General features: G+C 32.4%; 7 protein-coding genes across 7 annotated transcripts; 4 read left to right on the top strand and 3 right to left on the bottom strand.

Moving 5' to 3' along the window:
- Positions 1 to 2,831: 2,831 nt before the first annotated feature.
- Positions 2,832 to 3,620, bottom strand: HO133_007336 (uncharacterized protein; the record flags this gene model as incomplete). The annotated part of the gene is made up of 2 exons (XM_037298227.1): positions 2,832 to 3,386; positions 3,492 to 3,620. 2 exons carry the CDS (start codon positions 3,618 to 3,620, stop codon positions 2,832 to 2,834), a joined length of 684 nt encoding a protein of 227 aa, XP_037156862.1.
- A 4,237-nt stretch (positions 3,621 to 7,857) lies between these two features.
- On the top strand, positions 7,858 to 9,427 carry HO133_007335 (uncharacterized protein; the record flags this gene model as incomplete). Its single annotated transcript, XM_037298226.1, has 3 exons — positions 7,858 to 7,950; positions 8,006 to 9,196; positions 9,269 to 9,427. The coding sequence occupies 3 exons, from the start codon at positions 7,858 to 7,860 to the stop codon at positions 9,425 to 9,427; spliced, it is 1,443 nt and encodes a 480-aa protein (XP_037156861.1).
- A 615-nt stretch (positions 9,428 to 10,042) lies between these two features.
- Positions 10,043 to 10,779, bottom strand: HO133_007334 (uncharacterized protein; the record flags this gene model as incomplete). The annotated part of the gene is made up of 2 exons (XM_037298225.1): positions 10,043 to 10,459; positions 10,519 to 10,779. 2 exons carry the CDS (start codon positions 10,777 to 10,779, stop codon positions 10,043 to 10,045), a joined length of 678 nt encoding a protein of 225 aa, XP_037156860.1.
- An 810-nt stretch (positions 10,780 to 11,589) lies between these two features.
- HO133_007333 (uncharacterized protein) lies at positions 11,590 to 12,246 on the top strand (the record flags this gene model as incomplete). The annotated part of the gene is given in 2 exon segments (XM_037298224.1): positions 11,590 to 11,655; positions 11,668 to 12,246. 2 exon segments carry the CDS (start codon positions 11,590 to 11,592, stop codon positions 12,244 to 12,246), a joined length of 645 nt encoding a protein of 214 aa, XP_037156859.1.
- Positions 12,247 to 12,952: 706 nt separating this feature from the next.
- On the top strand, positions 12,953 to 13,637 carry HO133_007332 (uncharacterized protein; the record flags this gene model as incomplete). The annotated part of the gene is made up of 2 exons (XM_037298223.1): positions 12,953 to 13,425; positions 13,508 to 13,637. 2 exons carry the CDS (start codon positions 12,953 to 12,955, stop codon positions 13,635 to 13,637), a joined length of 603 nt encoding a protein of 200 aa, XP_037156858.1.
- Positions 13,638 to 13,929: 292 nt separating this feature from the next.
- HO133_007331 (uncharacterized protein) lies at positions 13,930 to 14,955 on the bottom strand (the record flags this gene model as incomplete). Its single annotated transcript, XM_037298222.1, has 1 exon — positions 13,930 to 14,955. One exon carries the CDS (start codon positions 14,953 to 14,955, stop codon positions 13,930 to 13,932), a length of 1,026 nt encoding a protein of 341 aa, XP_037156857.1.
- A 936-nt stretch (positions 14,956 to 15,891) lies between these two features.
- Positions 15,892 to 16,763, top strand: HO133_007330 (uncharacterized protein; the record flags this gene model as incomplete). Its single annotated transcript, XM_037298221.1, has 4 exons — positions 15,892 to 16,088; positions 16,151 to 16,276; positions 16,360 to 16,647; positions 16,730 to 16,763. 4 exons carry the CDS (start codon positions 15,892 to 15,894, stop codon positions 16,761 to 16,763), a joined length of 645 nt encoding a protein of 214 aa, XP_037156856.1.
- Positions 16,764 to 27,862: the final 11,099 nt, after the last annotated feature.

Genomic DNA, 27,862 nt, shown 5'->3' with positions numbered 1-27,862 from the left:
AGCTTAGTCTTATTCTTTATATCGAAGTTATTATAGAACTTATAAAAGTTATAATCTAGCTTCTTAATATAAGACTATCGTATAAAGATAATAATTTAAAATATAAGATATCGATTAGTATAATTAGAAGGGTTAGAAATAGATATAGATATAATAGATTATTAAATATTAATCTTAGATATTATTTCTTAATTTATTATTTTCTTATAAGTAAAGACCTATGAATTAAATTTATAAAGTTAAATTTTTCTAAGTTAAATCGAATTTTAGCCCTAGCCCTAAGTTAAATCGAACTTTAATCGCTTACTATACGTTTTTAATCTATATATAAATATATATATATAAAGAGAGGCGCGCTAAGGTCTAATTAGGAAAATATATTAAGTATAAAGAATTAATCTATAATAATTGCCTATGAAAAATAAAGAAAGAGTATCGAAATATCGAAAAGAAATAGAGATAATATATTAATTAGTGGTGTAAATCCTATATTATCTCTTACCGCAGTGAAATCTTTTAAAGAATAAAATAGCTATTAGAGTAAGATATCGAATGATTTTAATTCGTTTAAATATATATTATTTAATATTTCTTCTATAGAGATCTGATTAACTATAATCGTCGTAGTAGATTCTTCTCTTATAACGTTATTATAGTAATATATTATATTAATATAATAGAGATAATAGACTAAATTATAATAATATTCTTCGTTTATTAAATAATAATTTAATATAGAATCGTAAAAAGTATATAACGTGGGATCTTGGAGAGTTAAGTCGTGTTTTTAATAATAATAATCTTATTATCGCTTAATTTCTCCGTAGTATTCTTTATAGTATTCTCCGTAGTATTTTTTATATTTATCTATTATAGTTTCTTCTCTTACTTCTTAATATAGTGAAGATAATAGACTAAATTATAGTAATATTCTTCGCTTATTAAGTAATAATTTAATATAGAATCGTAGAGAGTATATAATATAAGATCTTAAAGAGCTAAGTCGTATTCTTAGTGCTAAAGATTTTATTATCGCTTAATTTCTTCGTAATATTTTTTATATTCGCTTACTATATTAATTTCTCTTATATTAATTAAGTAGATTAATATAAGATTATAAAGAGTAGACTTATTATATTATTACTACTAATAACTATCTTCGTAATATTCTTTATAGTATTCTCCGTATTCGCTTATTATAGATTTTTCTCTTATTTAATTAAGTATAAGAATATTAAAAGTAAATATATTTATATTAGTGAAATTAATAGAATTAATAGAATTAATAAAATTAATAGAATTAATAGAATTAGTAGAATTAATAGAATAGTAAAAGAAGAATAGTTATATAAATAGATGAAAGAATTATTATTCGATCTCGAACGCGTTTAATATAATTATAATATTTAAATATTAATTTAATTTATTTATCGCTAACTTAAGAGGAGTATATAGAGAAGAATATATTTATTTAAACTCTTTTTAAGAGTTTTTTAATATATTTATAAATAGTAGTAGATAGCTATTAGACTCGCTTACGATCTTAATTACTAGTAATAATAAATTTATCTAGAGATCGTTTAAGGGCGTTAATAGAGGCTTTAAGAGGTAAATAAAAGAAGTATATATATCTAAATCGAACGCGTTTAATATAATTATAATATTTAAATATTAATTTAATTTATTTATCGCTAGCTTAAGAAGAGTATATAGAAAAGAATATTTTAATACGTTTATAAGTAGTAGTAGATAGCTATTAAGCTCGCTTACAATTTTAATTATTAGTAATAATAAATTCGTTAAGAGATAATTTAAGAGCGTTAATAGAAACTCTAAGAGGCGAGTAAAAGGAATATATATATCTAAAATATTAAGTAATCTTTAGATAAGAGATATCGAAGATAATTATATTTATATTAATGAAATTAATAGAATTAATAGAATTAATAAAATTAATAGAATAATAAAAGAAAAATAGTTATATAAATAGATAAAAGAATTATTATTTAATCTCAAACGCGTCTAGTATAATTATTATAACTATTATATTTAAATATCTATTTAATCTATTAATAGTAGATTAAACTTTATAATTTTTATAATATTAGAAAGCGTAAAGCGAGTTTTATAATTTAAGAAATTATAAAGTAATTATATATATTATAAGCTAAGTACTTTAAAGTATAAAACTTCTATATATAAATTTTTAATAAGAGAGATATAAGAGAGTTATTAGGCTAACTTAGTCGATCTAATTAAAAAGTATATAGAACTTAAATTAATAATTAACTATATATATAAATTCAAGATTTTCAAGCTTAGTTCTATCTTATTCTTTTATATATACTAATTATTTAAGATATTAAGAGAGTCTTTAACTTCGCGAAGGCTTAGCGAAGATTTCGATTTAATTTAATATATATTTAAATTACTTAATCTCGAATCTCTACTATAATTTATATTCTCTAAGAAGTTAATAGAAACTTCTCCCTCTACTTAAAAATCCCGTATATCTTTAATTTCTTCGATTTGTAGTAACGGTGTAATATTCGATATAGATCTCTTATAGTTCTTCTTATTATTATCGTCGTTAGTGTTAAGGAATCATTATGGTTTGACTCATATATGTGTGTGGTGTAAAAGATGTTGATTATCTATGTGGTCTGCAGGCAGATATGTGCGGTGCCAAGCCTACGCTAGTGGCCCTATGAGTATCCCTGAGGCATCTCATGACAATTGCCCACAAAAAACAGAGAAATGCCATGTCCTCATGGCAAGAAGCATGCATGCATGTGCTTTTCGAAAAACCGGAAAGGAGTGGAGACACCGGGCTAATTAGTGGTGTGGATCTCACAAAATCTCCTGCCGTAGTGGAACCTTTCGACTAATGAAATGGCTGTCGAAACAAGACATCGGACGGTTTCAATTCGTCCAATTATGAATCGTCCGATCTTCCTCCTGCAGTGGCCCAATTGGTCATAGTGATTTGGCTGTGACCGTCGTAGTAGATCCTTCTCTTGTATGCTCAACTCAGTGATAGTGTGCCATAAGAATGTAGCGGGGATGACAGGCCAAGTTGCAGTGGTGTTCTCCGCTTGCTGAGTGAAGATTTGACGTGGGAGCGTGGACAGTATATGACGTTGGATCTTGGAGAGCTGAGCCGTGTTCTTGGTGATGATGGCCTTGTTGTCGCTTGGTTTCTCCGCAGTGTTCTCCGTATGTGCCTGCTGCAGTGGTTCCTCCGCAATGTTCTCCGCAGTGTATTGTTCCTCCTCTTGCTTAACTGAGTGCTCTGGCTGAGTGGCTGGCTGAGTGACTGACTTGACGGCTTGTAGAGACCTCTTATGTTGCTGGCGAGTCTTCTGATTCCGGTGCTTCTTCTTTTGCTGTATGGCACGTACAAATGGACACTCCGGTGATCGAGTAGCGTGGAAATCAAATGGATTGTTATTATCCTAGTCACAAGGATCAAGACCGCATAGTGAGCACACAGTGAGATCCGGAGATGGAAAAGTAGGGTCGTATTCTCGATGAAAGCCAGCACGGGCTACGGTAGAGGCACTTGGACACACGTGTGGCCATGACGTGAATGAGGCAAGTCTTGAAGCGTAGGAGTTCATGATATCGATAGGCCTAGTGAAAGGATCGATTTGGACGTGGGTTTGTCAAAAGGTACTCGATGACAGCGAGTGTGTTGGAGGACCGGCTTGAAGCGTTACACTATTAGGTGTTGATGTAGGCTTTGCGTAAACGTCTGGAAAGACGCCTGGATGTCCTATGAAGTAGGGCCAGGTGTTGCTACCAATTGTTAAGGAATCATTATGGTTTGACTCATATATGTGTGTGGTGTAAAAGATGTTGATTATCTATGTGGTCTGCAGGCAGATATGTGCGGTGCCAAGCCTACGCTAGTGGCCCTATGAGTATCCCTAAGGCATCTCATGACAGTTAGATATAGTTTTAATATTACTCTAAATAAAGGCGTTACTAAGATCGTTATCGTTTTAATAAATAAGAGCGATATCTATTTATATGAAGTTATAGATTATTAAGAACGAAGTTAGAGTTATTAGTTAAACTCTCTTATAATTCTTATAAAAATAAATATTTATAGACTATTTAAATTAATTATTCTAAGAATTATAAATTCGATACTAAGTAAATAAATAATAATTAATATATATGCTTTAATAGATTATAATATATAGCTTATTTTCTCGTTTTTCTTTTAATAGATAAATTAAGTATAGATAATCGAAGACTTTTTTATAATTTAAGTTCGATTTCTTATTAAATTATAATTTATAGAGTAATTTACTCCCTCTACTATTATATAGTAGTCTATTTTTTAGATAATTTATATAAACTATAATCTCTAATTAGAAGTTTATAGATAGATCTTATAAATTTAATTAACGTTTTATTAAATTATTCTACGATATTATTCTAGTATAGAATATAAATAATCGTAAATTTTATAATAATATCTCGTTTTTTAAGTATATTCTCGACTAACTTATATTTCTCTATATTATCTATTCTAACTAATATTACTTCTCTTACTCTAATTATTTTATTAATTATAATTATATTTCTAAAAATAAAGATATAGATCTATTTTTTTAATATAATAAGCTCGAGATTTAATTAATTAATAATCTTATCGATAAAAATATAAATTATTTATTACTCTTAATAATACTAATTACGAGATATAATCTCTAGAAGTTAATATATATTTAAGCTTCTAGTACTATTTCCTTTAGTCTAGAGTTCTTATTAATCTATTAAACTATTTTTATAAAGTTATATATATTATATTAAAATCCTTTTAATAATTTTATTTCCTCTATATCTCTTACGTAGAGATATAGATTCTTTAGATAATACGCTTCGATATAGCTTAATTATTAATACATTAATCGAAAATAATTAACTTATTCTTATTTTGTAAATATAGATATACTTTTAATAGAAGATTTAGATTTCTTAAAAGCGAATACTCTATTAGATATCGATTTGATTAATTAATATAGACTATTCCTTATATAATCTCTTATTATCGTCTTATCTATAGACGTATTAATAATTCTAATATATAGACTTTCGAATTATATCTTAAAACTCTTTTAATTTAATACTATAATAGATAGTAGATTATTATTTATTTCTAAAATATATAGAATATTCTTTATAGTCTATATGTGATTATCTATATAAATTCGAATAGTTTCTCTATCTCTCGCTATTAACTTACTTTAATTATCGAATTCTATCTTCTTTTAATAAGACTATAAATTAATAAATAATTTCTTATTTAATATTATATAACGAGTCGCTTTAAAGTTTATTAGCTAGCTACTATCTTCTAAAAAGTCTATTATTATAAAGAAATTCTTTATTAATAATATACTATTTATAGGCTCTAGCTTTTCTTTAGCTATCTATAAGTTTTTTTTTTAATTATATATATCGCTTATATCGCTAATATTATTATTATTATTTAATTTATCTATTACTATAGTAGTATAATCTAAATATTCTTATCTATTATTTTTAAATATCTTTAAATTTTTTAATCGATTCTTTAATTTATAATTTTATCTATTTAAATTCTTCGCTTTATAATTCTTATTCTTTTCATCTTTCTTATTTAAATACTTCTTTTTATAATACTTAATTTTCTTATAGCTATAGTATTCTATCTTACTTATATCTCTAAAAGGTTTTTAACTTAATTAACTCTTTTATCTATTATATATAAGTAAATCTTTATTCTTAATCTATCTATCTTATTTTACGATCTATAGATATTTTATAGCTATTTCGATAGTAAGATTATTATTAATTCTTAAGTTATATTTAATTATATCGAACTTATTCTTTTAATAAGCATTTATAATTATTATCGCTATAGTAAGATCGTATAATATATAAACTAGATTTAGATTTATAATTTTATTTTATAGATTTTATAAATCTATTATTATTTAATTGATCGTCTAATTTACTAATTTAATATATTTAAGAATCTTCTATAATATAATAAGAAGGCGTTCTTTATTACTTATTTTATAAATTTAATAAAGCTTATTTTATATAAATTTAAAAGTAATAAGATAAGCGATATAACTCTTCTAATTTTAATTAATATTACCTCTAATTAATATAATAATTTACTTATTTAAAATAATTTATCGTTTAGCTAACTTTCTATTAAATTATATAGATATTAATAATTCCTCTGATATTATTTTAAAAATATCTCGTCTCTCGAGAAATTCTTAATAATCTTAAATCTATAGATAATAATTTAAGTTCTTTAAAACTTTTATTTTAATATATAATTTACTAATAAGTTCCTTATTTAGTTTCTTTAATAAATCGACTATTAGTAAATTATTTAAATCGAGTAGAAAATTCTTCTCCCTCTCTTCTTTCTTCTTTTTTTTTTCTTTTAAATAAAAAAGACTCTTAATTAATAACGCTATCTATCTAGCGAATAAATAATCTTATTCTCTAATCTATTATAGCTCTATTCTTAAATATTCTTTAATAAAATTCTCGAGACAGCTATATTCTCTAATATTTAGAGAGATTATAGCGATAATAGATAGATATAATAGAAGATTAAAATCTCGATTAATAACTAATTAGACTTATAATCTATTAATAATATAATAGACTATATCTAATATAATTAAGACTAAGGCTATATATAAATATTATATAAATAGATTATATATATAGATAGATAGAATATAAGAAAAGAATTTTATATAAATAAGTATAGGCTTAATATAAATGTAAAAAGTCGCTTATCAAATTACTAAAGATTCGTTTTTTCGAGTTATTCGATTTTGGCTTATGGCCCATAGTAAATCGAATTACTTCGAGGGTTATATCTCAGTTTTCCAGGCGTGTTAATTCTATATATACGCTAAGTAAACTGATTACCCTGGCACACTATAGTTATGGCTATATGGCTGTTGTCTATGGCTATATGACTGTTGCTAATGGCTATATTACCTATGGCTATGTTTGCCTATAGCTATATGGCTGTAGCCCCCAGCCACATTGTGGCTAATGGCCATAAGCCGTGGCTAATGGCCATAAGCCGTGGCTAATGGCCATAAGCCGTCAAAACCAACAAGTTTTACACTCTTTGAACGGACTAACCCTTATTGGAACATGCAGGTGAGATCGGAAAAACACGACGGAGCAAGTAAAATCTCGGCTCGAGTCAGACGGCATCCACCAAGTTTTTACTAAACCATATTGGATATGGTAACGATGCGGCACGGAGCAATCAAAATCTTAGCTCTGGGTATGCAGGTCAGACCGCCAGACGGCTTGTGGGCAATTATGCAGGGGAACACGCTAGCAGGGGGCGAAATCCTGGATTTAGCTTGCATGTGGCTCCCACCCCCTTCCTAGGAACAATACCATCTTCTTGACCACTAAGACGATCCAGCCATAATGGCCCTGTGAGCCATGTCATGCAAACCTTTGGTGTGCAGCTTGGGAGTTTTCATGGAAATACTACTTGCGTAGGTACTGCTGTAAGAGCGATCTAAAGCCAAGCGAGGATCATCCGCTAAATTGACCTCTATCTATGCCCATCACTATTATTCCTGCGCCCATTATATCACACTTCTTCCTTCCCAATGGCCTGAAAAGCAACAGCGCCAGCGGGATCTCATCTCCTACCTGTCAGCTGCTATCATGTATTCGATCGAAAGCTCGTACTACCCCTATCTTGGACTCTTTCTTTTTTTATGCAGCAGCTATGTAACACTCGTTCAATTCTTGAAACCCACCGACTTGAAACGGTCCGGTGGCAGGAAGAGATGGGCAATGCCACCAGGGCCACCAGGCCTACCAGCCCTAGGAAACTTGCGGCAGATGATGCAAGCCCGCCGAGGCGGACCCCTTTCGTTCAACAAGTGGGTGAGTTTCAAACCTGTCGAACACAAGCACGTGCCTTGATCTGAACGTCCAGCAGCTATCCTCCTTGATACCGTATGGTGAAATGGTGACGCTTCATATGGGATCCAAGACTTGGATTGTGCTCAACTCGGACCGCGTCGTCTCGGAGCTCATAGCCAAGCGAGGGAAGATTACCAACGAGAGACCCCAGATGCCCATCGCGAGTGATCTTGTGAGCAATGGAAAGCGCACAGTCATAAGGCAAGAAGAAGAATGGCGAGAGGGACGCCGTGTGATGCATCAGCTGCTCAGCGGCTCGAATCTCAAGGTCTACGCTGGCATGCAGGAGCTCGAGAGCGTAGACATGCTGCGCCGATATGTTCGGGAGCCCGACCTGTGGTTTTCTCACAACTTTCGATATGCCACGTCCGTTCTTTATAGAATCGTCATGGGCTACCCATTAAACAAGACCAGAGCGGCGCTGGATGACTATCAGAGGGTGACAATCGAGTTTGTCACGAGCATCAACCGTAGTTACGTGGATTTCTTCCCTTCGCTTAGCAAGCTCCCCCATCTCCTACAACCTTGGCGGCATTACTGGGCTCAGATGGGCTCGTTCCATCGCCGTGTCTTTCAGCAATGGTGGGACCCCATCAGAGCGGCCGTGGATAAGGGCTCGGCGCCGCCCTCGTTTGTCCGCGACATTCTTCTTCATCCGGATACAAGGTATTCTGGTGATGATGAAGAGGCCATGTATCTGGCTACGTCTGTCATGGCAGCTGGCGGTGACAACACACGCATGACGATCAACACGTTCATTATGGCCATGATCACGCACCCAGAAGCCCAGGTACGGGCACGCGAAGAGATCGATCGAGTGTGCACGAGCGGTCGCTCGCTCAGGCTTCCCCGGATGTCCGATCTGTTGGAAATGCCTTACGTAGCCGCTATGATCAAAGAGACCTTACGTTGGCGACCGACCGTCCCCATCGTTCCACCCCACCAAGTCACCGAGAACCTTGAGTTTGATGGGCACTTCATCCCTGCCGGCACAATCTTCCTGATCAATTCGATAGCGCTGTCGAGCGAGTTTGACAATGCCCATGAGTTCCAGCCAGAGAGATGGATTGATGGCTCGGAAGCCAGAACGACAAATAACTTCTGGGGGTTCGGGGGCGGCCGTCGGATCTGCGTCGGCTGGAAGGTTGCGGAGCAAGCTTTATTCATTGCATTTGCTCGTTTGCTTTACTGTTTCGAATTGAGTCCGGTTCGTTCACCTTTGCCTCTGGTCCATCAGCTTGGTTCTGAACGACGGATCACTAACGCATAAGATGTCTAGCGCGGGCCTATCGACAACGAGAGACTCAATCACCAAACTGTCAACGAGCCATTCCCTGTCAAGGCCACCGTTCGCAGCGCCGAACACGCATTGCTCGTCGAGGAGGAAGCATCCAAGTACGAAGCTTCATTCTCTAAATTCGGGTCGACGGCCAAGTGAACCTGATTGAGCATGTTCAGCAATGCACAATGTGGTAGAGCATGATAGAGTATAAGCGTCACGGCCAGATCAAACCTGAGAGGACTTCTAGAAAGAAAAGTTAGCCATGGTCATCCGACTGCCCAGTTCAGTCAAGACAGAAGTCGTTCCAAACCGAAGTTGTATAGAGCTGTCAACGGGGTGGTCATGGAGTGATAGGGGCTACATTGAAGAATGCCGGCACCTGATCTTCGCTCTATCCGGATGATTAGCACCTATACATAATCGTACAAGAGGTCAATCACGGTCGTCTATGCCGCCGAGATTCTGTCCCACTAGTCTGATCAAGGCCTGAGCAAATATGCCGCGTCTCCATGGCCCCTGTTATAGCTCTAGGGCTCCCATCGGTCGAGATGCCTGCGTACACATCCTGCAGCTGACGCTTGTCCGTCTCAGCGAGTGGTGTCATAGAAGCCGACTCAGACAATTTCAAGGTGGCAGATTGGGATTATTCAACAGATAATACATCTGATTCACTATCAAATTTATTTATATATACCGAATGCACATTCTAAAGACCTGTCTTGAGATGGTGAAGATTCCCTTGAAGTGAAAAATCTTCAACATGCCGGTCCATTAAAACTCACTTTCCCAGTAATCATTTTCATGAAACTTAGCAAATCTACCACGATCTGGTCCGTCCTCGGTTTTATGGCTGGGCAACCATACAGCATCCCTTCTGGGTAGACCTAGCTTCCTCTGCACCTTCTCACCACCTGCGTGCGGATCGTTGATTTCGAGTGGGACGACCAAAATGCGAGCAGGCAGGAGCCCGTTTCCGGTCACGTTGACCCATCTGTGAGTGGTCGACTGTTGGACGGCAATGTCGCCGCGCTGCATGGCACGCTCCTCGCCAGAGTCGAGAATCATTCTGAAAACGCCCTCGATCACGACGGTGCAGTCAAGACTGTTGGCGCGCTGCATTGGTGATGCGCCACCTGGAGCGAAATCAACCATGCGGCAAGCGGATCCGTTCTCCACGGAGATGTCGGGCTGTGCTTTGCTTTAGTTCTATTGTCTGTGCTGTGCATCAGGAGTTGAGATGTCCTGACCTCGTTCTCGTGAGCATATTCGATGTCCACGTCGCCATTGAGCTCAGCAGGATGCTGATATGTCGAGTAGTTAATAGTGGCGATGGATGATTTGTAGACCAGCTCGCGGTGGTGGTGATCATCATCGTCTGTGGACAGGAACACCGATTTCCCTTCTGCGTTGCGTCCAGTAGCGTGACGGACGACACGGGGAAGAACTTCCACTGTATGAGGAGTCCGGATGTCGCCCCCACCCAGACTATGTATGTCAAGGGCTGTCATAACTTCTGGGATGCCGAGCAGGGTCGGCGCTGATGTCTGTGTTCCAGAGGCCGCGTAGAGGATTGAACTCCGGTATTCATGACTAGAGCTGCTCGTTGATATTAATATCGACAACAGCGTTCTATGTTGGTAGATAAGTAGCTCTGGCAAATACAATCGGGGTATAGTAGGCCCCGGCATGTATCCCGAAGAAACTTGCGAGACCCTGAATTGGACTGAGGCTTGGACCTCCCCGGGCTAAGATGTCAGCCCAGCTCGCCTCTGACCGCTATCTTGAGCTCGGAAAAACCAGGTTATAGCTAATGCATTGTAACTTGGTTGATCCTACTAGCTTAATAATGCAAGCACACCGAGTATCAACAATTGTTTCCCAAAACTCCTATCCGCCTCTTACTTGCATATTCCTTCAAAACGTTATTTAAAGGAGGCTTAGCGATAGTTGCTATTAGGCCCTGTGATATCACAAGCTTTGTGTATTTACTTAGTTAGCATTTCTTTTGTATGTGAAATACGAGCAACCGATATACTACTAAAGTGGACGGACTTACATGCTCAAATTGCCAAGTATATACCCAACCTGGAGATAATCCTACCTTACAAATCGTTAGCCGGAACTAATGTAAATTATATGGAGATCTATATATCCCTGCGATGCAGACTAGGCGCCATTTGCCTCATTAATGGACGATCCCCGAAGACGTTAAACATAATCAATTACTCTTTGTTGTCCTTTCCGGAACTCATCTGTTCTTTTTTTCAAGGGCTTAGACTATAAATAATGTTAGATGCTGATGTGATAGAGCTTTCACTATGGCTTCTTTAATCACTTCGAACGGTGTGGGCCACGTGGTCGAGGCTCTACCTATCCTGGATGAGGTCAATTAAGAGATCCGTTCTGATAGTGAGGACCGAGCCTTCTGGTGGGAACCCATGTCCGGAACTCTGGCCACGCTCCTCCAGGCAAATCAATACAGCGATGAAGCGCAACGCCACTATCTCCGTTGGTTTTATAAATGGGTTCCCCCGGCTCTGGGGCCACGTCTTATCAACGGCAAACCCTATTACGGTTCATGGCTTACTCATGATCTGTCGCCCTTCGAGTTTAGTATCAACTGGAAAGAGAAGAGTCGCAAAAAAATCCTCCGCTTTACCTTTGAACCAACTACGAAGCAGGCAGGGACAGCCACCGATCCCATTAACCAGCTGGGGACAAAAGAGTTTATGAACACAATCTCGAAAGACGTGCCGGGTCTGGATTTAACACGATTCAATCAGTTCCTCGAGGCAACCAACGTACCCAGCGATGGCGTGGACGATGCCATAGCAAAGCACCCACCGAACTTCCCACGGTGCCGCGCCGTCGTCGCCTTCGACCTGGAGCACTCCGGCGACCTCATGGTCAAATCCTACTTCCTGCCGCACTGGCGCGCGCTTCAGAGCGGGATCCCGGCCAAGACCATCATTTAGCGTATTCAAAAACATCTGGAATGCTTGGCACCGGAGATCTTTCACACCACACACCCAAATTCGTACTGTAGCATAGAAATCTCTCCGCAAAATCATTCAAATCAAGTAGCCACATCGCAAATAGTCGCATTTAACCAATTTTGAAGCTATATAACCTCAGCTATACCTCCCAAACGCACCAATAACGCAGTAGCCACCGAACCGCCGCCGTCGCCGCCCCTCAGTCGCCGTCGTAGTAAGAACTACCCCCCCATAACTACTAAAATAGCCTCTACTTAAGAAGCTCAGAAACAGATAAATAAGGGGCTGAGTGTTAGTAGCAGCCCCTACGGGGGCCCTACGGGGGCCCTACGGGGGCCCTACGAAGGCCCTGCGGCCAAGTATTTAGGTCCAAATAGGGGTGTCTGACTGTCAAGCGCAGACACCCCGAGACCAGGCTTTCTTAGCTGAGTTGCTAACACTGAGGAACATACCAAGACTTCAGTATAGCTTTATCTTTTTATTTGGCACCTATATTAACGATAGCAGTGTTATTAAATAATTTTGCGGAGAGATTTCTATGCTACAGTACGAATTTGGGTGTGTGGTGTGAAAGATCTCCGGTGCCAAGCATTCCAGATGTTTTTGAATACGCTAAATCTCCGACGCGGTCCGGGCATGCAACGGGCCGGACGGGTTGTCGTACGATGGATCGCTGGATGCCATCATGTCGTACCTGTCGACGTTCGAAGGGCAGGAGGACGCGCCGCTGGCCTGGCTTCTCTCCAACGACTGCGTGGCCGACACACCAGGGATGCGCCTCAAGGTCTACATCCTCTCCGAGGCTGACTCGCTCACCAAGCTCAACGAAATGTTCAACCTGGGCGGCCGCCTGAAGGACGCCCACATCACCGCCAGTTTCGAGGGCATCCGCGAGTTATGGTATCACCTGTTCGGCCTCAGCGGCTCGGACCTAACCGCCAACGACAAGGTCTACGTCGACAAGATGAAGTGCGTTTTCGTCTATGAGATGCGCTCCACGCACGGCTCGGAGCCCGACCTCGATGTCAAGCTCCACATTCCAATGTGGCAGCTCGATAAGTCGGATGGGCAGCTCAGCGAGGTGATGGCTTCTTGGTTCGAGAGCCATGGTCATCCTGATCTCGCCGCCAGGTATAAATCCGACTTGAACAAAGCATTGTACGTCTCACCCTTTTCTTCCTTTCCCCACCTTATTGTTTTTTCATCAAGTTTGCCCAAAAGCTAACATGTCGTTTCAAAGTCCCAAGCACGGAATTACAGAAAATATGGGTGTAGGAACCCATACTTGGATGTCCATCACCCACACGCCGAAGACGGGGCTTTACATGACTATGTATCTCAGCCCGAAACTCCCCGAAGTCTACTACTGAGTAGCTGCCGGGTGTAACGACTCGGATCGTACTTGCCACTGCTCACTGATCATACATGCTTGCACGCGTGCATAGTATGACTCGCGATGGTGGTTCATTGCTAGAAGGTAGAAACATCTTGATGAACGTATTTGCTCCCATCTAAAATTAATTGGTGCTCATTTTAAATCTATCAAACCCCCCCACCCTTCCCCCCCCGGTCAAGCTGTGGAAGCAGATATTGAGATGTTTTATCTGTCCGCTCTAGTTCTCATTTTAGATCCACATGCGACTAGGTGCCTGAGCTAGTCAGTCAGAATCCATACTTCTTGGACCAGAACTCAGCAAAGAGCCCAGCTGAGATCGAGGCGCCGACATAAGCACTTCCACGACCAAATGCCCAAGCGCAACTAGCGCCATCTTCCAGGTCGGTAGCCCAAATCATCCATGACAACAGCAAAGCATCGCCGCCACATGTTATGGCATAGTATGGTCCACCAAACCCTGCTAAACGGCCTGCCAATACTAAACAGTATACTTGCGCCAGAGTTGCTACGTAGAGGGCTGGTTTTGTTCCCTTCCTTCCGAGTCGAACGGCGAGTCCTTTGACGCCAGCTTTCAGGTCGTCGAGGTAGTCCTGATGAGCGTAAAGAGTGTCAAAAACGACAGACCAGAGAATCCCAGCGGTGTATAGAAATGCAGCTGCCTGGGCCTCGGGTGACTGAACGATCTTGGACACGCGCCCTGAGAATTCCAACGACGAGTCCAGTAGAGGGGCTAACGGATCCTTGGCGAGCATCCCAGTCACCAGAAAGATGGCATAAGATAGGCCAAATCCCAGCTCGACTTGAGGGAAGTCTGTAAAGCGCTTCAGCAAGGGATAGATAAACAAGAACACGCTATCTATGGCGGCGTGAAACAATATCGAATAGCCGTAAGGGTATAGGATGCAGGCTCCGATAGCAATCAGTGCGGCTGTGAAGAAATGCGCCTGCGATGTTGTGACGGCACCGCGCGGAATGGGTCTCACTCGGCAGCGAGCGACCTGGCGGTCAAAGTCCTGATCAAGGTTGTCATTCCACGTACAGGTAATACCGCGGAAGACGGTGGCCCATAGACCCAGATACGCTGCGAGGACGACAAGAGATTTTAGATCGATATCATTGGAGAATGGGCGAAGATTGATGGCAAATCCAAGTCCTATCAAATAGTGCCAGTAGAAGGCCCAGAACCCCGACAGACGGTCGAGACGCATGAGCTCGGCGTATGGAACCCAAGCATCTGGTATGAAGTGAAAGAGGCCATGATTTGGCTTGCGGTAGCCTTTAACGGCGTCCATGGCGTCGCGGGAGTGGTTCTGTCCGGGTTATGATGGCGTGCGACTGCCAGAGATCGCGATTCAAGAGAAATGGTATGGAAATTGGGTAATGTGTGCGATTTATATAGACCTGGGGATCGGGATGGGATGGGGGGCTCGTTGCAGTATTGAATTTTAGAAGCTGGAACTGTCATAACCTTTATTTCTCATGGTGATATCCTCTCTCTCTCTCGAGAACAGCAGGCGAAAGGATTACATGGCTTGCCGCGAAAACCATTTCCCCCCCATGAAGGCTGCGGAGAAGTGGGATGGTGAGTTGCCTCTCGGTACCTTTTTGATCTCACCTGCATGAAAACGAAGCCGTAGTCCTAGCGTGTCTTATCAGTAGTAGATTTACCCGCTGGGAACGGAAATTCTCGGGATCGTCGGAGGGTACATCCACCGCCTTTGTACACCGGCTTGAAGAAATCTGTGCTTGATGCTACGCTAGAAGGATGTCTGTTCCATCACCACCACCAGGGGGTGCGATAAGTGAGTAAGGTAACTAGGCCGGATTTGGACTGAGGAGTGGGAGTGTATTTTTCTGAAGGAAATCTAGGCTAGAGTAGATGAGATGCCTGAGCGATGTGCTTGGCTAGTAAATAATGGTGGTAAGGGCATTAAGTCGGCGACATGGTAATCAAGTAGCATGGGAATGTAGCCATTCAATGCTGGAGAAGCTATGTCCAAATCCGGCCTAGTTACCTTACTCACTTATCGCACCCCCTGGTGCCACTGGGAAGCTCCGAGCTGACGATGTAAGTCTAATCGATACAATGCTGCTGTGACACACCATTTATAATCGGCGAAGCAATTATAAGCACGAATACACATAAATTTCAAGCAGATCCCCGCTATATAGCTTGGAGCCTTGACGTCTGTTCCGTTGCCACCTCCTCATTGTCAATCGATTTTAAAATGGTGTGGGCGTGGCAACTCTGGCCGTCGCCTCGACCGCGGCGCCGCACCGCGAATACCTCCCAGGAGTCCTTTGTTACCTCTGGTAATGCAGCGCTATATGAGACAGTCTCAAAGCCTGGAGGTCTTTGGGCCATCAGAGAGACGCATCATATAGAAAACCCTGTTGTTAAGGCCGGACTATCTGGACCTCCATTGTAAGCGACAAGGATCATATCAGAATATTCAAGAAACGATATCTGATTGGCTGATATGGTAGACATATACATCTTCGACAAGACGAATACTTCAAGGTCGAGCAGGGTACATTGGGTATAATCACGGACGGGTTGGAACAAGTACTCACCAACGACGATGCAGTCCTGTTCATACCTGCTGGCACGCGGTAAGTTTGACCCTGAAAAGGATGTCCCACATATCTACTTAAAGAGCCACTGTGACTGACCGAAAGCCGCCTCGGACTTGCAGCCATCGCTTCTGGAGCCACAAATCAGCTTCCGAGAATCTCGTCTTCTCCGCCTGGGCAGATCCCTGCAAGGACAGGGACCACATCATTGACGTGAACTTCCTGCGCAACGCTGTGGGCTACCTCGCCGATTGTGAGAGAAACGGCCTGCAGCCATCGCTTTTCCAGCTCGTTCTGTTCTTTCACAACGCCTCCTCCCTCCTGTCCCCGGAGATTTGTGATTGGATGCCGATCTGGCTACTCGTTTGGATGCACATCGCAGCGGCCTGGATCGCAGAGACTTTGTTGGGGTAAGCGTGCGGTTCCTACGGTCGACTGACATCTGCTTCCTCATGTCTATGCTGGAACTAGCTAACCCTCCGTCTATCTCAGGTACGAGAGGTGTTACCCTGAGTACACCAAATAATCGGAAAGCGTTTAGTTAGTTGCCAGAAAAATAGGGAGGTTTAGCAATGTGATTCAAAAGAATGATTCAAAACGAAAAGGGTAATAATCCAATAGGCTAACCATATAGAGTAGTTATTAGCCTCGTCGATCACCCACAAATTGAATCACTGTTTTATATTATGAAACAGTGATTCAATTGCAAAGTTGCCCTATACGGCGTTAGCGTAACTGCTTATTTAGACATACAAAATTAAAAGAATATTGCGGAGGCAGTCAGCAGCAGCGGTGACACAACAGACCTACTCTCCACGATCTCACATTAATCCACTCAGTCAGCTACTCAGCCAGTCACTCAATCTGATATTCTGCAAGAGGAGGAATAATGCACTACGGAGAGAACTGCGGAGATAGTCAGCAGCAGCAGTAACACAACAGACCTGCTCTCCACGATCTCACACCAATCCACTCAGCCAGCTACTCAGCCAGTCACTCAATCTGATATTCTGCAAGAGGAGGAATAATGCACTACGGAGAGAACTGCGGAGACAGTCAGCAGCAGCAGTGACACAACAGACCTGCTCTCCACGATCTCACACCAGCCCGATACTCAGTAAGAGGAGGAACCACTGCAGCAGGCAAATGCGGAGAACATTGCGGAGACAGTCAGCAGCAGCAGTGACATAACAGACCTACTCTCCACGATCTCACACCAGCTCGATACTCAGTAAGAGGAGGAACCACTGCAGCAGGCAAATGCGGAGAATACTGTGGAGAAACCAAGCGACAGCAAGGCCCCCAGCACCAAGAACACAGGCCTGCTCTCCAAGATCCCACGTCATATGCTCTCTACGATCCCACGTCAGATCGCCACTCAGCAAGCGGAGAACACCACTGCAACTTGGCCTGTCATCCCCACTACGTTGATATGATACATCACTGCAATAACGACACAAGAGGAGGATCTACTGCGACGATATCTCGACAGCCATTTCATTATTCGAAAGCTTTCACTGCGGCAGGAGAAATTGTGGGATTCACACTACTAATTGGCCCGGCATCTCCATTCCTTTCTGGTTTTTCGAAAAACACACATACATGTATACTTCTTGCCGTGAGGACATAGCGTTTCTCTGTTTTTTGTGGGCAATTGTCATGAGATACCTCAGAGATACCCATAGGGCCATGGCCCCATCATTGGAGGAGTTCATAATGTATATATGTGGTGAAAGAAGAAGAATAAGTGAAATTCAAAGAGATTTGTGACTCTTCGGCAAAGGTTTCGCCGAAGTCCGTGATATTACCCAATCGGGTTAGCGGTAGAAGGGTAGGGCTGTTCCCGTTTTGAATCATTTCTTTTGAAAAAACTGCTAAACCTCTCTAGAAAAATCGTCCTAGCAAATAGCATGTCGCGTTGAGGCGTTTTGGAATGAGTCGCTAGGTTCAAAGCCACATCCCTGTTAAGGTCCTACTGCCCGAGCAAGAGTTCCTAGGTGGCTCCTGAAGAGAGATCAATTCGCAGAGAGTAGCAACAATAAGGTAGCAAGTATATTCCAATAAGTAGGATGGAGACATCTGGATATAGACTCTTTGAACCTTGATCGCAACAGTGGGACTGTGGGTTAGTGGGTCCTAGTGCTGTCTCGCTTACCGTCCCATAAAAACTATACGCATAAATAAATTCTAAACGATAATTAGCTAGATCTTGAGACTTAGTAATATATAGATAATAGTCTACTATATAGCTTAGCTTTAGAAAAACTTTCTTTATATAAAATAGAAGATTTAAAATCTAAATATAAAGAAATATTAAAAAAATAAGATGTGAATAAATAGAAAAAGTTTAAAACCTCTTTTTATAATAAGAGAAATAAGAATAAAAAGTAAAAAATAAAAGAAATATCGTCTATTTAAGACTTTTCTAATATAATAATCTCGATAGTTCTATTATAAGTATATAAGTTTAAGTTTATAAATTAAATTTATAAAAAGTAATTAATTTTTAAATCTAATCTCGAGATTGAATTCGACTCTCGAAGAGTGAAAATATTTTAATTTAGGATTTACTTAAAACTATAAGATCGAATTTTATAATTTTTAAATTATTTAAAAGCGAAAGTTATATTCTATAATTTAAAAAAAAATTAAAAGACTTTAATAGAAAAAAGAGAAGTTATAATAATAATTAGTATATATAAAAGAATAAGATAGAGCTAAGCTTAAAAACCTTAAATTTATATATACAGTCAATTATTAATTTAAGTTCGCTACGCTCTTTGATTAGACCGACTAAATTATCGCGAATAAATAAATTAGCGTCCGCAATTATCAAAATCTCGCCCTTCCGCGCCTTCCTTATTAAAAAAATAGGTATATATTATTAACACATAGAATAACTTTTTTATTTTCTATTAAAATTTTGAGATTTTTTTTTCAAATTTTGAAACGCTATTTATGCTTTCCGAAATTTTAAGAATTTCGAAATTTAGTCTTATAATTATTAAAGCGCAAGGAATTCAAATATCGCTCACTAAAGTTCGCTCGACAGTCGGACAGTCTTAATCAGGTATACATTATTTGATTTTAGAATAACCTTTTTATTTTCTATTAAAATTTTAAGATTTTTTTTGAAATTGTAGAACGAAATTCGAGCTTTTAGAAAAAAAAAGAACTGCTAAATTTAGTTCTATAGTTATTAAAGTATAAGGAATTTAAAGATCGCTTATCTACTTACTCGATAGCTCTAATCAAAAAAAAAATTATGAATTTAATTCATAGGCCTTTACTCGTAAGTTTATAAAGAGTTAATTCAATTTAAATTAATTTAAATTTAAATAATAAGAAGTTAATTTTAATATCTATTAAAGTTTATTCTTATTATTTTCTTTTATTTTTTCTTTTATAATTTATAGAATTTTTATTAATTTTACGATTTTTACGATTTTACGATTTTTTAATAAGGGAGATTTATGAATTCGAATCGAGAACGAAGCGAAATAGTTTCGAAATTTATTGAAATTATTACTACTCGACTATTTAAGTTTATATTAAAGAATATTTTTAATAAAGTAGATAAGCTTTTAATAAGCGATATTTAAATTCTTTATTTTAAAATATTTATAAAACTAAATTTTATAATTATTTTTTTATTTAAAAGCGTAAAAAATATTCTATAATTTCAAAGAAAAATTCTAAAATTTTAATAGAAAATAAAAAAGTTATTCTAAAATTAAATAATATATATCTATTTTTTAATTAAGACTATCGAGCGAACTTTAATAAGCGATATTTAAATTCTTTATCTTTAAATATTTATAAAATTAAATTTAATAATTTATTTTTTATTTAAAAGCCTATATTATATTCTATAATTTTAAAAAAAAATTAAAATTTTTTAATAGGAAATAAATTAGAGCTATCGAGTAAACTTATTACGAAAAAGTATATCTTATCGTAAATCGTTACGTTAAAAAAGCGTAGACCTCTATCTAAATAGTAGAAATTCTCTAAAGTATACTAAATTCGTAATAATTATATACTTCGAAAAATAACGTATATTTCTATACGCTAATCTATACGTATATTATATTTAGAATCTCTTTAAATATAACTCGTAAACTACTTATAGTCTAATGCGTATAGCTTTAAAAAGATATAAAAGTTATAAGTTTTTATTAAATTCGAGTATAGTTAAGTAATCTATTTAGACTATTCGAGTTATACTCGAAATTAAATCGATATTACTATTATTTATTACGAAAAAGCGTATCTTATCGTAAATCGTTACGTTAAAAGAGTATAAATCTCTATCTAAATAATAAGAATCTTTTAAAGTATACTAAATTCGTAATAAAACTTTAATAAGCGATATTTAAATTCTTTATCTTTGAATATTTATAAGACTAAATTTAATAATTCTTTTTTTATCTAAAAGTCTATATTATATTTTATAAGTTTAAAAAAAAATCTTAAAAATTTAATAGAAATAAAAAAAGTTATTCTAAAATTAAATAATATATATCTATTTTTTAATTAGAACTATCGAGTAAACTTTAATAAGCGAACTTTAATAGACGATATTTAAGATTCTTATTCTTTAATAATTATAAGATTAAATTTTATAATTTTTTATTATTAAAAAGCGTAAGTTGCGAGTTATAAATTAAAAAAAATCTAAAAATTTTAATAAAAAATAGTAAAGTTATTAAAGGATTAAAAGTAAGATAAGAGATTTTAATAATTACGAACGCTAATTTATTTATTCGCGATAATATAGTCGATCTAATTAAAAAGCGTAGCGAACTTAAACTTATAATTAATTATATATATAAATTTAAGATTTTATAGCTTAATTCTATCTTATTCTATTATATATATTAATTATATCTCTCTCTTATTAGCTCTTAATTAAACTATAATAATTAATATTATCTTATTTAATATTTTATAAAAATTATATATATAAATAAATTTTAAATAATAATTAGCTAAGTTTTAAAACTTAATAATATATAAATAGCGATTTACTATATAACTTAACTTTAAAAAAACTTTTAAAATAAATAATTTCTATCTAATAGAAATTAGTTAGCTTTAAATTAAATAAAAATATTAAAAATAATATAATATAATAAGAATATAAATTAAATAAATTTCGATATATAAGTAATATCTTATATTAGTTAGACTTTTAATATTTAGATTAATATTTCTCGCGAAGATAGCGATCTCTTTTTAAAAGAAGTATTCTAAATAATAATTTAAATAGTTAAATATATATAGAGTACTACGTAGTATAATAATAATATATTATCTTATAAAGATCTTATTTAAATTAAATAATAGCGATAACTTATTAATAGAAAAACGAGTAAATAAATTTTATAGCGAATAAATAAGATAAGTATTATTATTTATAGCGGTAATAGATAGCGTAATCTCTCTTCTAAATGATTTATTTTTAAGAATAATAGTAATAGCTTTATATAGTCGCTATAAAGCGTAATAAAACATTTAATAATATACTATTATTCGAAATCGCTATTCTTAAATTTAATCTAGAATTATATAAATTTATCTATATAAAGAAATATAGTAAATATAAGATAAAAGAAAGTATATAAGATAATTTTCTTTAAGAAAGTTTTATCGAATTAAATAAGAATATAGAGTAGTAAATCTCGCGTAATTAGATAATATTCTTTAATATCGACCTCGCTACGTAGTCTATAGATATTAATAATTATTCGCTATAATAATAAATAGAAAAACATCTTAAAAGCATCGATTTCTATATTTATATAGATTAATAAGTTTAGATCTATAAGTTAAATTTATAGAAAGTAATTTATTTTTAAGTCTAATTTCGAGATTAAATTCGATTCTCGAATTTCGAAAAGTAAAAATATTTTAATTTAAGATTTACTTAGAAATATAAGATCGAATTTTAAAAAATTTAATTTATTAGAAAGCGTAGATTAAGCTCTATAATTGAATGAAAAAGTAGTAAAATTTTAATAGAAAAAATTAAAGCTATATTAATAATAGATTTCTAGAAAGTTAATTAATTTTAAATTGATTTAAATTTAATTAATAAGAAGTTAATTTTAATATCTATTATAGTCTTTTCATTTTAATTACTATTATTCTCATTTTTATAATTTATAAAATTTTTATTAGTTTTACGATTTTTACGATTTTTACGATTCTACGATTTTACGATTCTTACAATTTTACGATTTTTTAGCGAGGGAGATTTATAGATTTAAACCGAGAACGGAGCGAAATAGTTTCGAATTTTATTAAAATTCTCTATCTTTAAATATTTATAAGACTAAATTTAGAAATTCTTTTTTTATCTAAAAGTCTATACTTTATTTTATAATTTAAAAAATAAATCTTAAAATTTTAATAGAAAATAAAAAGATTATTTTAAAATTAAATAATATATATCTAATTAAAGCTATTTAACTATCGAGCGAACTTTAATAAGCGATATTTAAATTTCTTACGCTTTAATAATTATAAGACTATATTTAGAAATTCTTTTTTTATCTAAAAACTTATATTTTATTTTATAATTTAAAAAAAAAATTATAATTTTAATAGAAAATAATAAGATTATTTTAAAATTAAATAATATATATTTAATTAAGATTATTCGATTATTTAGTAAACTTTAATAAGTAAATTTTAAATTTCTTATACTTTAATAATTATAAGATTAAATTTAGAATTTTTATTTTATTTAAAAGCTTATATTTTATTCTATAATTTAATTTAATTTTTAAAGTTTTAATAAAAAATAAAATTCTATATATTAATAATATATATTAATTTTTTTAATAAGAGAGTCTAAGAGAGCTAGCGAGCTAATTTAGTCGATTTAATTAAAGAGTATAATAAACTTAAGTTTATAATTAAATAATATATATAAATATAAATTTTTCTAATTTAACTTTATCTTATTCTTATATATATATTAATTAAATACTTATAAGATATATTTTAATAGACTTAATCTAAATATAATAATTAATTAATAAGTATTTAAATTATAATAAAAAATATAATAGTTTTTAATAAGATATAAAACTCGATATAGAAGATCTTTATTATTTAATAATAATTTTTTATCTTATTAATTAGATCTTAATAGAGATATCTTATAATATTATAATTTAAATAAATCGCGATTTAATAATTTTCATATAAATTAAGAATATTAAATTATAAATATAAATTAGTAATTTTATTAAATTTAAAATAAGAGAGTAAATCGATTAAAATATTTTATTTAATAGAAATTTAAATTATATTATAAATAATATTAAATTAAATAAATAATATAATTATTTATTTAAATAATATTATAGTTAATTTATATATAGAAATTTTATTAATATTTTTAATAATAATATTATTATTATAATAAAATATAAAATATAATTAATATAAGCGAAGTAGTTATTTATAAATAATTATTAAAATAATAAATATCTTTTTAAATTAAATAATCTTTTTATAATAATAAGTAGTAAAATATATATATAATATATCGTCTAATTTAAAATAAATAGCGATATTTTTAAAAATATACTCTTTTATTTTATATTTATTATTTATAATTATTTATATAGAATAATAATAATATATAATTATATAGTAAAGTAATTATATTTTATTTTATTTTATTTAAATAAAAAAATAATTATTAGCGTAAATCTATTATAATTATAATAATAATATAATAATATATTTATTTTTTAAATAATATAAAGTAAAGTCTTTTTAGAAAGATTTTATTAGAAATTATTACTTTAATAAAGAAGAAGAATAGATTTATCGCTATTTTAAGCTTATTATAAAAGTGTTACGGATTTAGTGTGCTTTAGGGGATTCTTGCTGTTCAGGCAGGGGTCCACGCTCTTTTGGCGCTTTTGGCGCAACGGTTAGCGATAAGGCACGCTTTCCGTGACAAATGGTAGCAGCACCGGTTCGATTCCGGGTGTGACCCGGACAGTTTGAATAGGTTACTTGGCACTCGGGTTCGGTGAGGATTTGGTGGGGACTCATAATCCTCGTGCCTTTCCTCGTGCCTTCCCTCGCACCAGGCCGCAAGTAGCTTACGGGGTCACACCTGGGGGGTTCCTAAATACGACATGCGTGTAGGCCAGCGCATGGGGACATGCGCCATTTTTCGAAGTGTGCAATTGTTACGGATTTAGTGTGCTTTAGGGGATTCTTGCTGTTCAGGCAGGGGTCCACGCTCTTTTGGCGCTTTTGGCGCAACGGTTAGCGATAAGGCACGCTTTCCGTGACAAAAAGATACTTTATCTATTTAAAAGAGCTTTTATTAACTTTTTTATTTATTTTAACTTATTAAAAAAAAGCTTAATCTTTATCTTCTCGCTATTAAATTAAATTTTTAAAAATTTAATTTAAATATTTTTCTTATTATTAATATAATCTATTTTTAAATTATAATTATTATAAATAAAATTAAAATTTTTATTAAATTGAATTATATCGCTAGTAAGCGAAAAAATAGCGAAGAAATTATTTAAATAGTAAAATATAATATTTTAAAATAAAATAATAATAAGTATTTAATAAAAGGCTTTAGCGAATAAATTAAAAATAAAAAGCGCGATATATAAATTAAATAATAAGAATCTATCGATATAATAGAAGCTATTTTAAAAGAAATTAAATAATTGAAAATTTAATTTAAGTATAAAAATATAATTTAATATATTAATAAGATCTTATTTAATTATAATTATACTCTTATTTTAAGCGAGTAAAATATTAATAATATTATCTAATATAGTATATTTAAATACTTTATAAATTTTATAAATAATATAATTAATAAAGTATAGTTATAAGAAAAAAAGATTATAAATCTTTCTTTAATTATTATTATATTTCGAGATAAAATTTAATAAAAATAAAATAAAGTATTCTAAAAGTTTTATATCTAATTTTATTAGATACTTATAAGTAAAGATCTATAAATTAAATATATAATTTTTTTTTAATTAGAGCTATCGAGTAAATTTAATAAGCGATCTTTAATAAGTAATATTTAAGTGTCTTATCTTTTAATAATTATAAGACTAGATTTAGAAATTCTTTTTTTATTTAAAAGCTTATATTTTATTCTATAATTTAAAAAAAAATCAATTTTAATAAAAAATAAAAAAGTTATTTTAAAATTAAATAATATATATCTAATTAGAATTATTTAATTATCGAGCGAACTTTAATAAGCGATATTTAAATTTCTTATACTTTAATAATTATAAGACTAAATTTAAAAATTCTTTTATTATCTAAAAGCTTATATTTCATTTTATAATTTTAAAAAAAATTCTAAAATTTTAATAGAAAATAAAAAAGTCATTTTATATATTAATAACGTATATCTATTTTTTTAATAGTTATAAATATTAATTTATTTATTTATAATAAATTAGTCGATTTAATTAAAAAGCGTAATAACTTTAAATTTATAATTAACTATATATATAAATTTAAGATTTTTAAATTTAACTCTATCTTATTCTTTTATATATATTAATTATTCTTCTACTTTTAAAGATTTTTAAATAATAATTTAAATATTATAGTAATATTAGAATAGAGTTTATTTAATAATAATTAATTAGAATCTTAATAGTCTATTTTAATATTATAGACGATAATTATAAGTAAAATATAAATAAATATCTAATCGAAGTAATTCTTAAGCTATTTCTTTTAGTCGTATTTTTTTAATAAGCTATATCTCTTTAATAGAGACTTATTTAGCGAGATAAATATATATAAAAATAACGTAACTATCGACTTAAGATCTTTTAATATTAATTATAATTAAAAAATAAAAGAAGATCTTATTTTTAATAAGATAATATTAATAAAGATTTTATTAATATAGTTAATAAAAGAATATAATTAGTTATATATATTATATATATATAAATAATAATAATCTTAAGTATTATAAATGTTATTATAATTAAATTAATTATAATAGAATAATTAAGAATTTTAAAGATTTTAATAAGAAGATATAGAAGTAATATTATAATAGACTTACGATAAAGCTTAATTTAGATATAAATTATATAATAAATAAACTCTCGATTAAATTAGTAGAGGTCGCTATCTTAGAATTCGATTTTTTAAATAATTATTAAATATTCGCTAAGTATAAATATTATTTTAATAAAGCTAAATTTTATTATAAATAAAGATCTTATAAGAATAATATATTAATTAAAAGATATAAATAGTAAATAGATTAGATATATAGTAATAATAATTTAATAAGACTTTTTAAAGAAATAGAGTAATTATTTTATAAGTAAAGAAATATATAATCTAGCTATAGATCTCGAAATATTAAAGAAATTTCTTAAATCTCTTAATTTTTTTATTATTATTAGCGAGATAGTTAATAAAGCTATTAAATAGCTTATTAAAAAAATTTAATATTAAATATTCTATAATAGATTTATTTAATATACTTTAGATTTATCGCTTTAAAATAAAAAAGAAGAGAGATTATTATTACTAGTTAAAAAGATATAGTATAATATAATATATTAATCTATTATATTATACTCTAATAAGATATAAAATATTAAGATTTATATAATTTCATATCTAGTATAATATAAGATCTTAGCGATATATACTACGATATAATATATCTATAATATTATATTATAAAATAATATATATATAAGATATCTCGACTAAAATTTCTATATTTAGATATATTTATTTAATAAATTTAATATAATAGCTATTACTACTATAATTACTACTATTATATTTAATATTATTATATCTATTACTATTATATCTATTACTATTATATCTATTACTATTATATCTATTATTATTATATCTACTATTAAAATATAATCTTCGCGTATTCTAGTTATTATATTTTTTAATTATCTAATTTTATATTATATTTAAAATCTAATCTCGAAGAGATTTAAAGAATTAATTCGTTCGTTTTATATATTATATATTTAATATTTTAATAGCTATTATTACTATAACTATTACTATTATAACTATTATTATTTATTATTTAAATAGTTTATTATTATATAATAACTATAATAGTAATAGTTATAATAGTAATAGCTATAATAATAATAATAATAATTATAATAATTATAATAGTAATATCGATTATAATAATAATAGCGATTATAATAATAATAGCGATTATAATAATAATAGTTATAATAATAATAGTTATAATAATAGTAGTTATAGTAGAAGTAGCTATAATAGAGATAGCTATAATAGAAGTAATTATAATAAATAGTTATAATAATAATAGATATAGTAATAATAGCTTTATTTACTAGAATAATAACTAGAATAACTACTTATACTTCTAAATATAGAAATCTTAATCGAGATATCTTATATATATATTATATTATAATATAATATTATAGATATATTATATTATAATATATATTATTAAGATATCGAACTTATATTAGAAAAATAATATAATATTTAATCTTATTTATATTATACTCGAGTATAATATAATATTACTTAATATAAAATATCTTATAGAAT

This window comes from Letharia lupina, assembly GCF_014066315.1.
Source record: "Letharia lupina isolate WasteWater1 chromosome Unknown contig_3, whole genome shotgun sequence".
Classification (NCBI taxonomy): Eukaryota; Fungi; Ascomycota; class Lecanoromycetes; order Lecanorales; family Parmeliaceae; genus Letharia; species Letharia lupina.
Note: the sequence above shows the minus strand (reverse complement) of the source record. Positions and strands in the feature narration are given on the sequence as shown.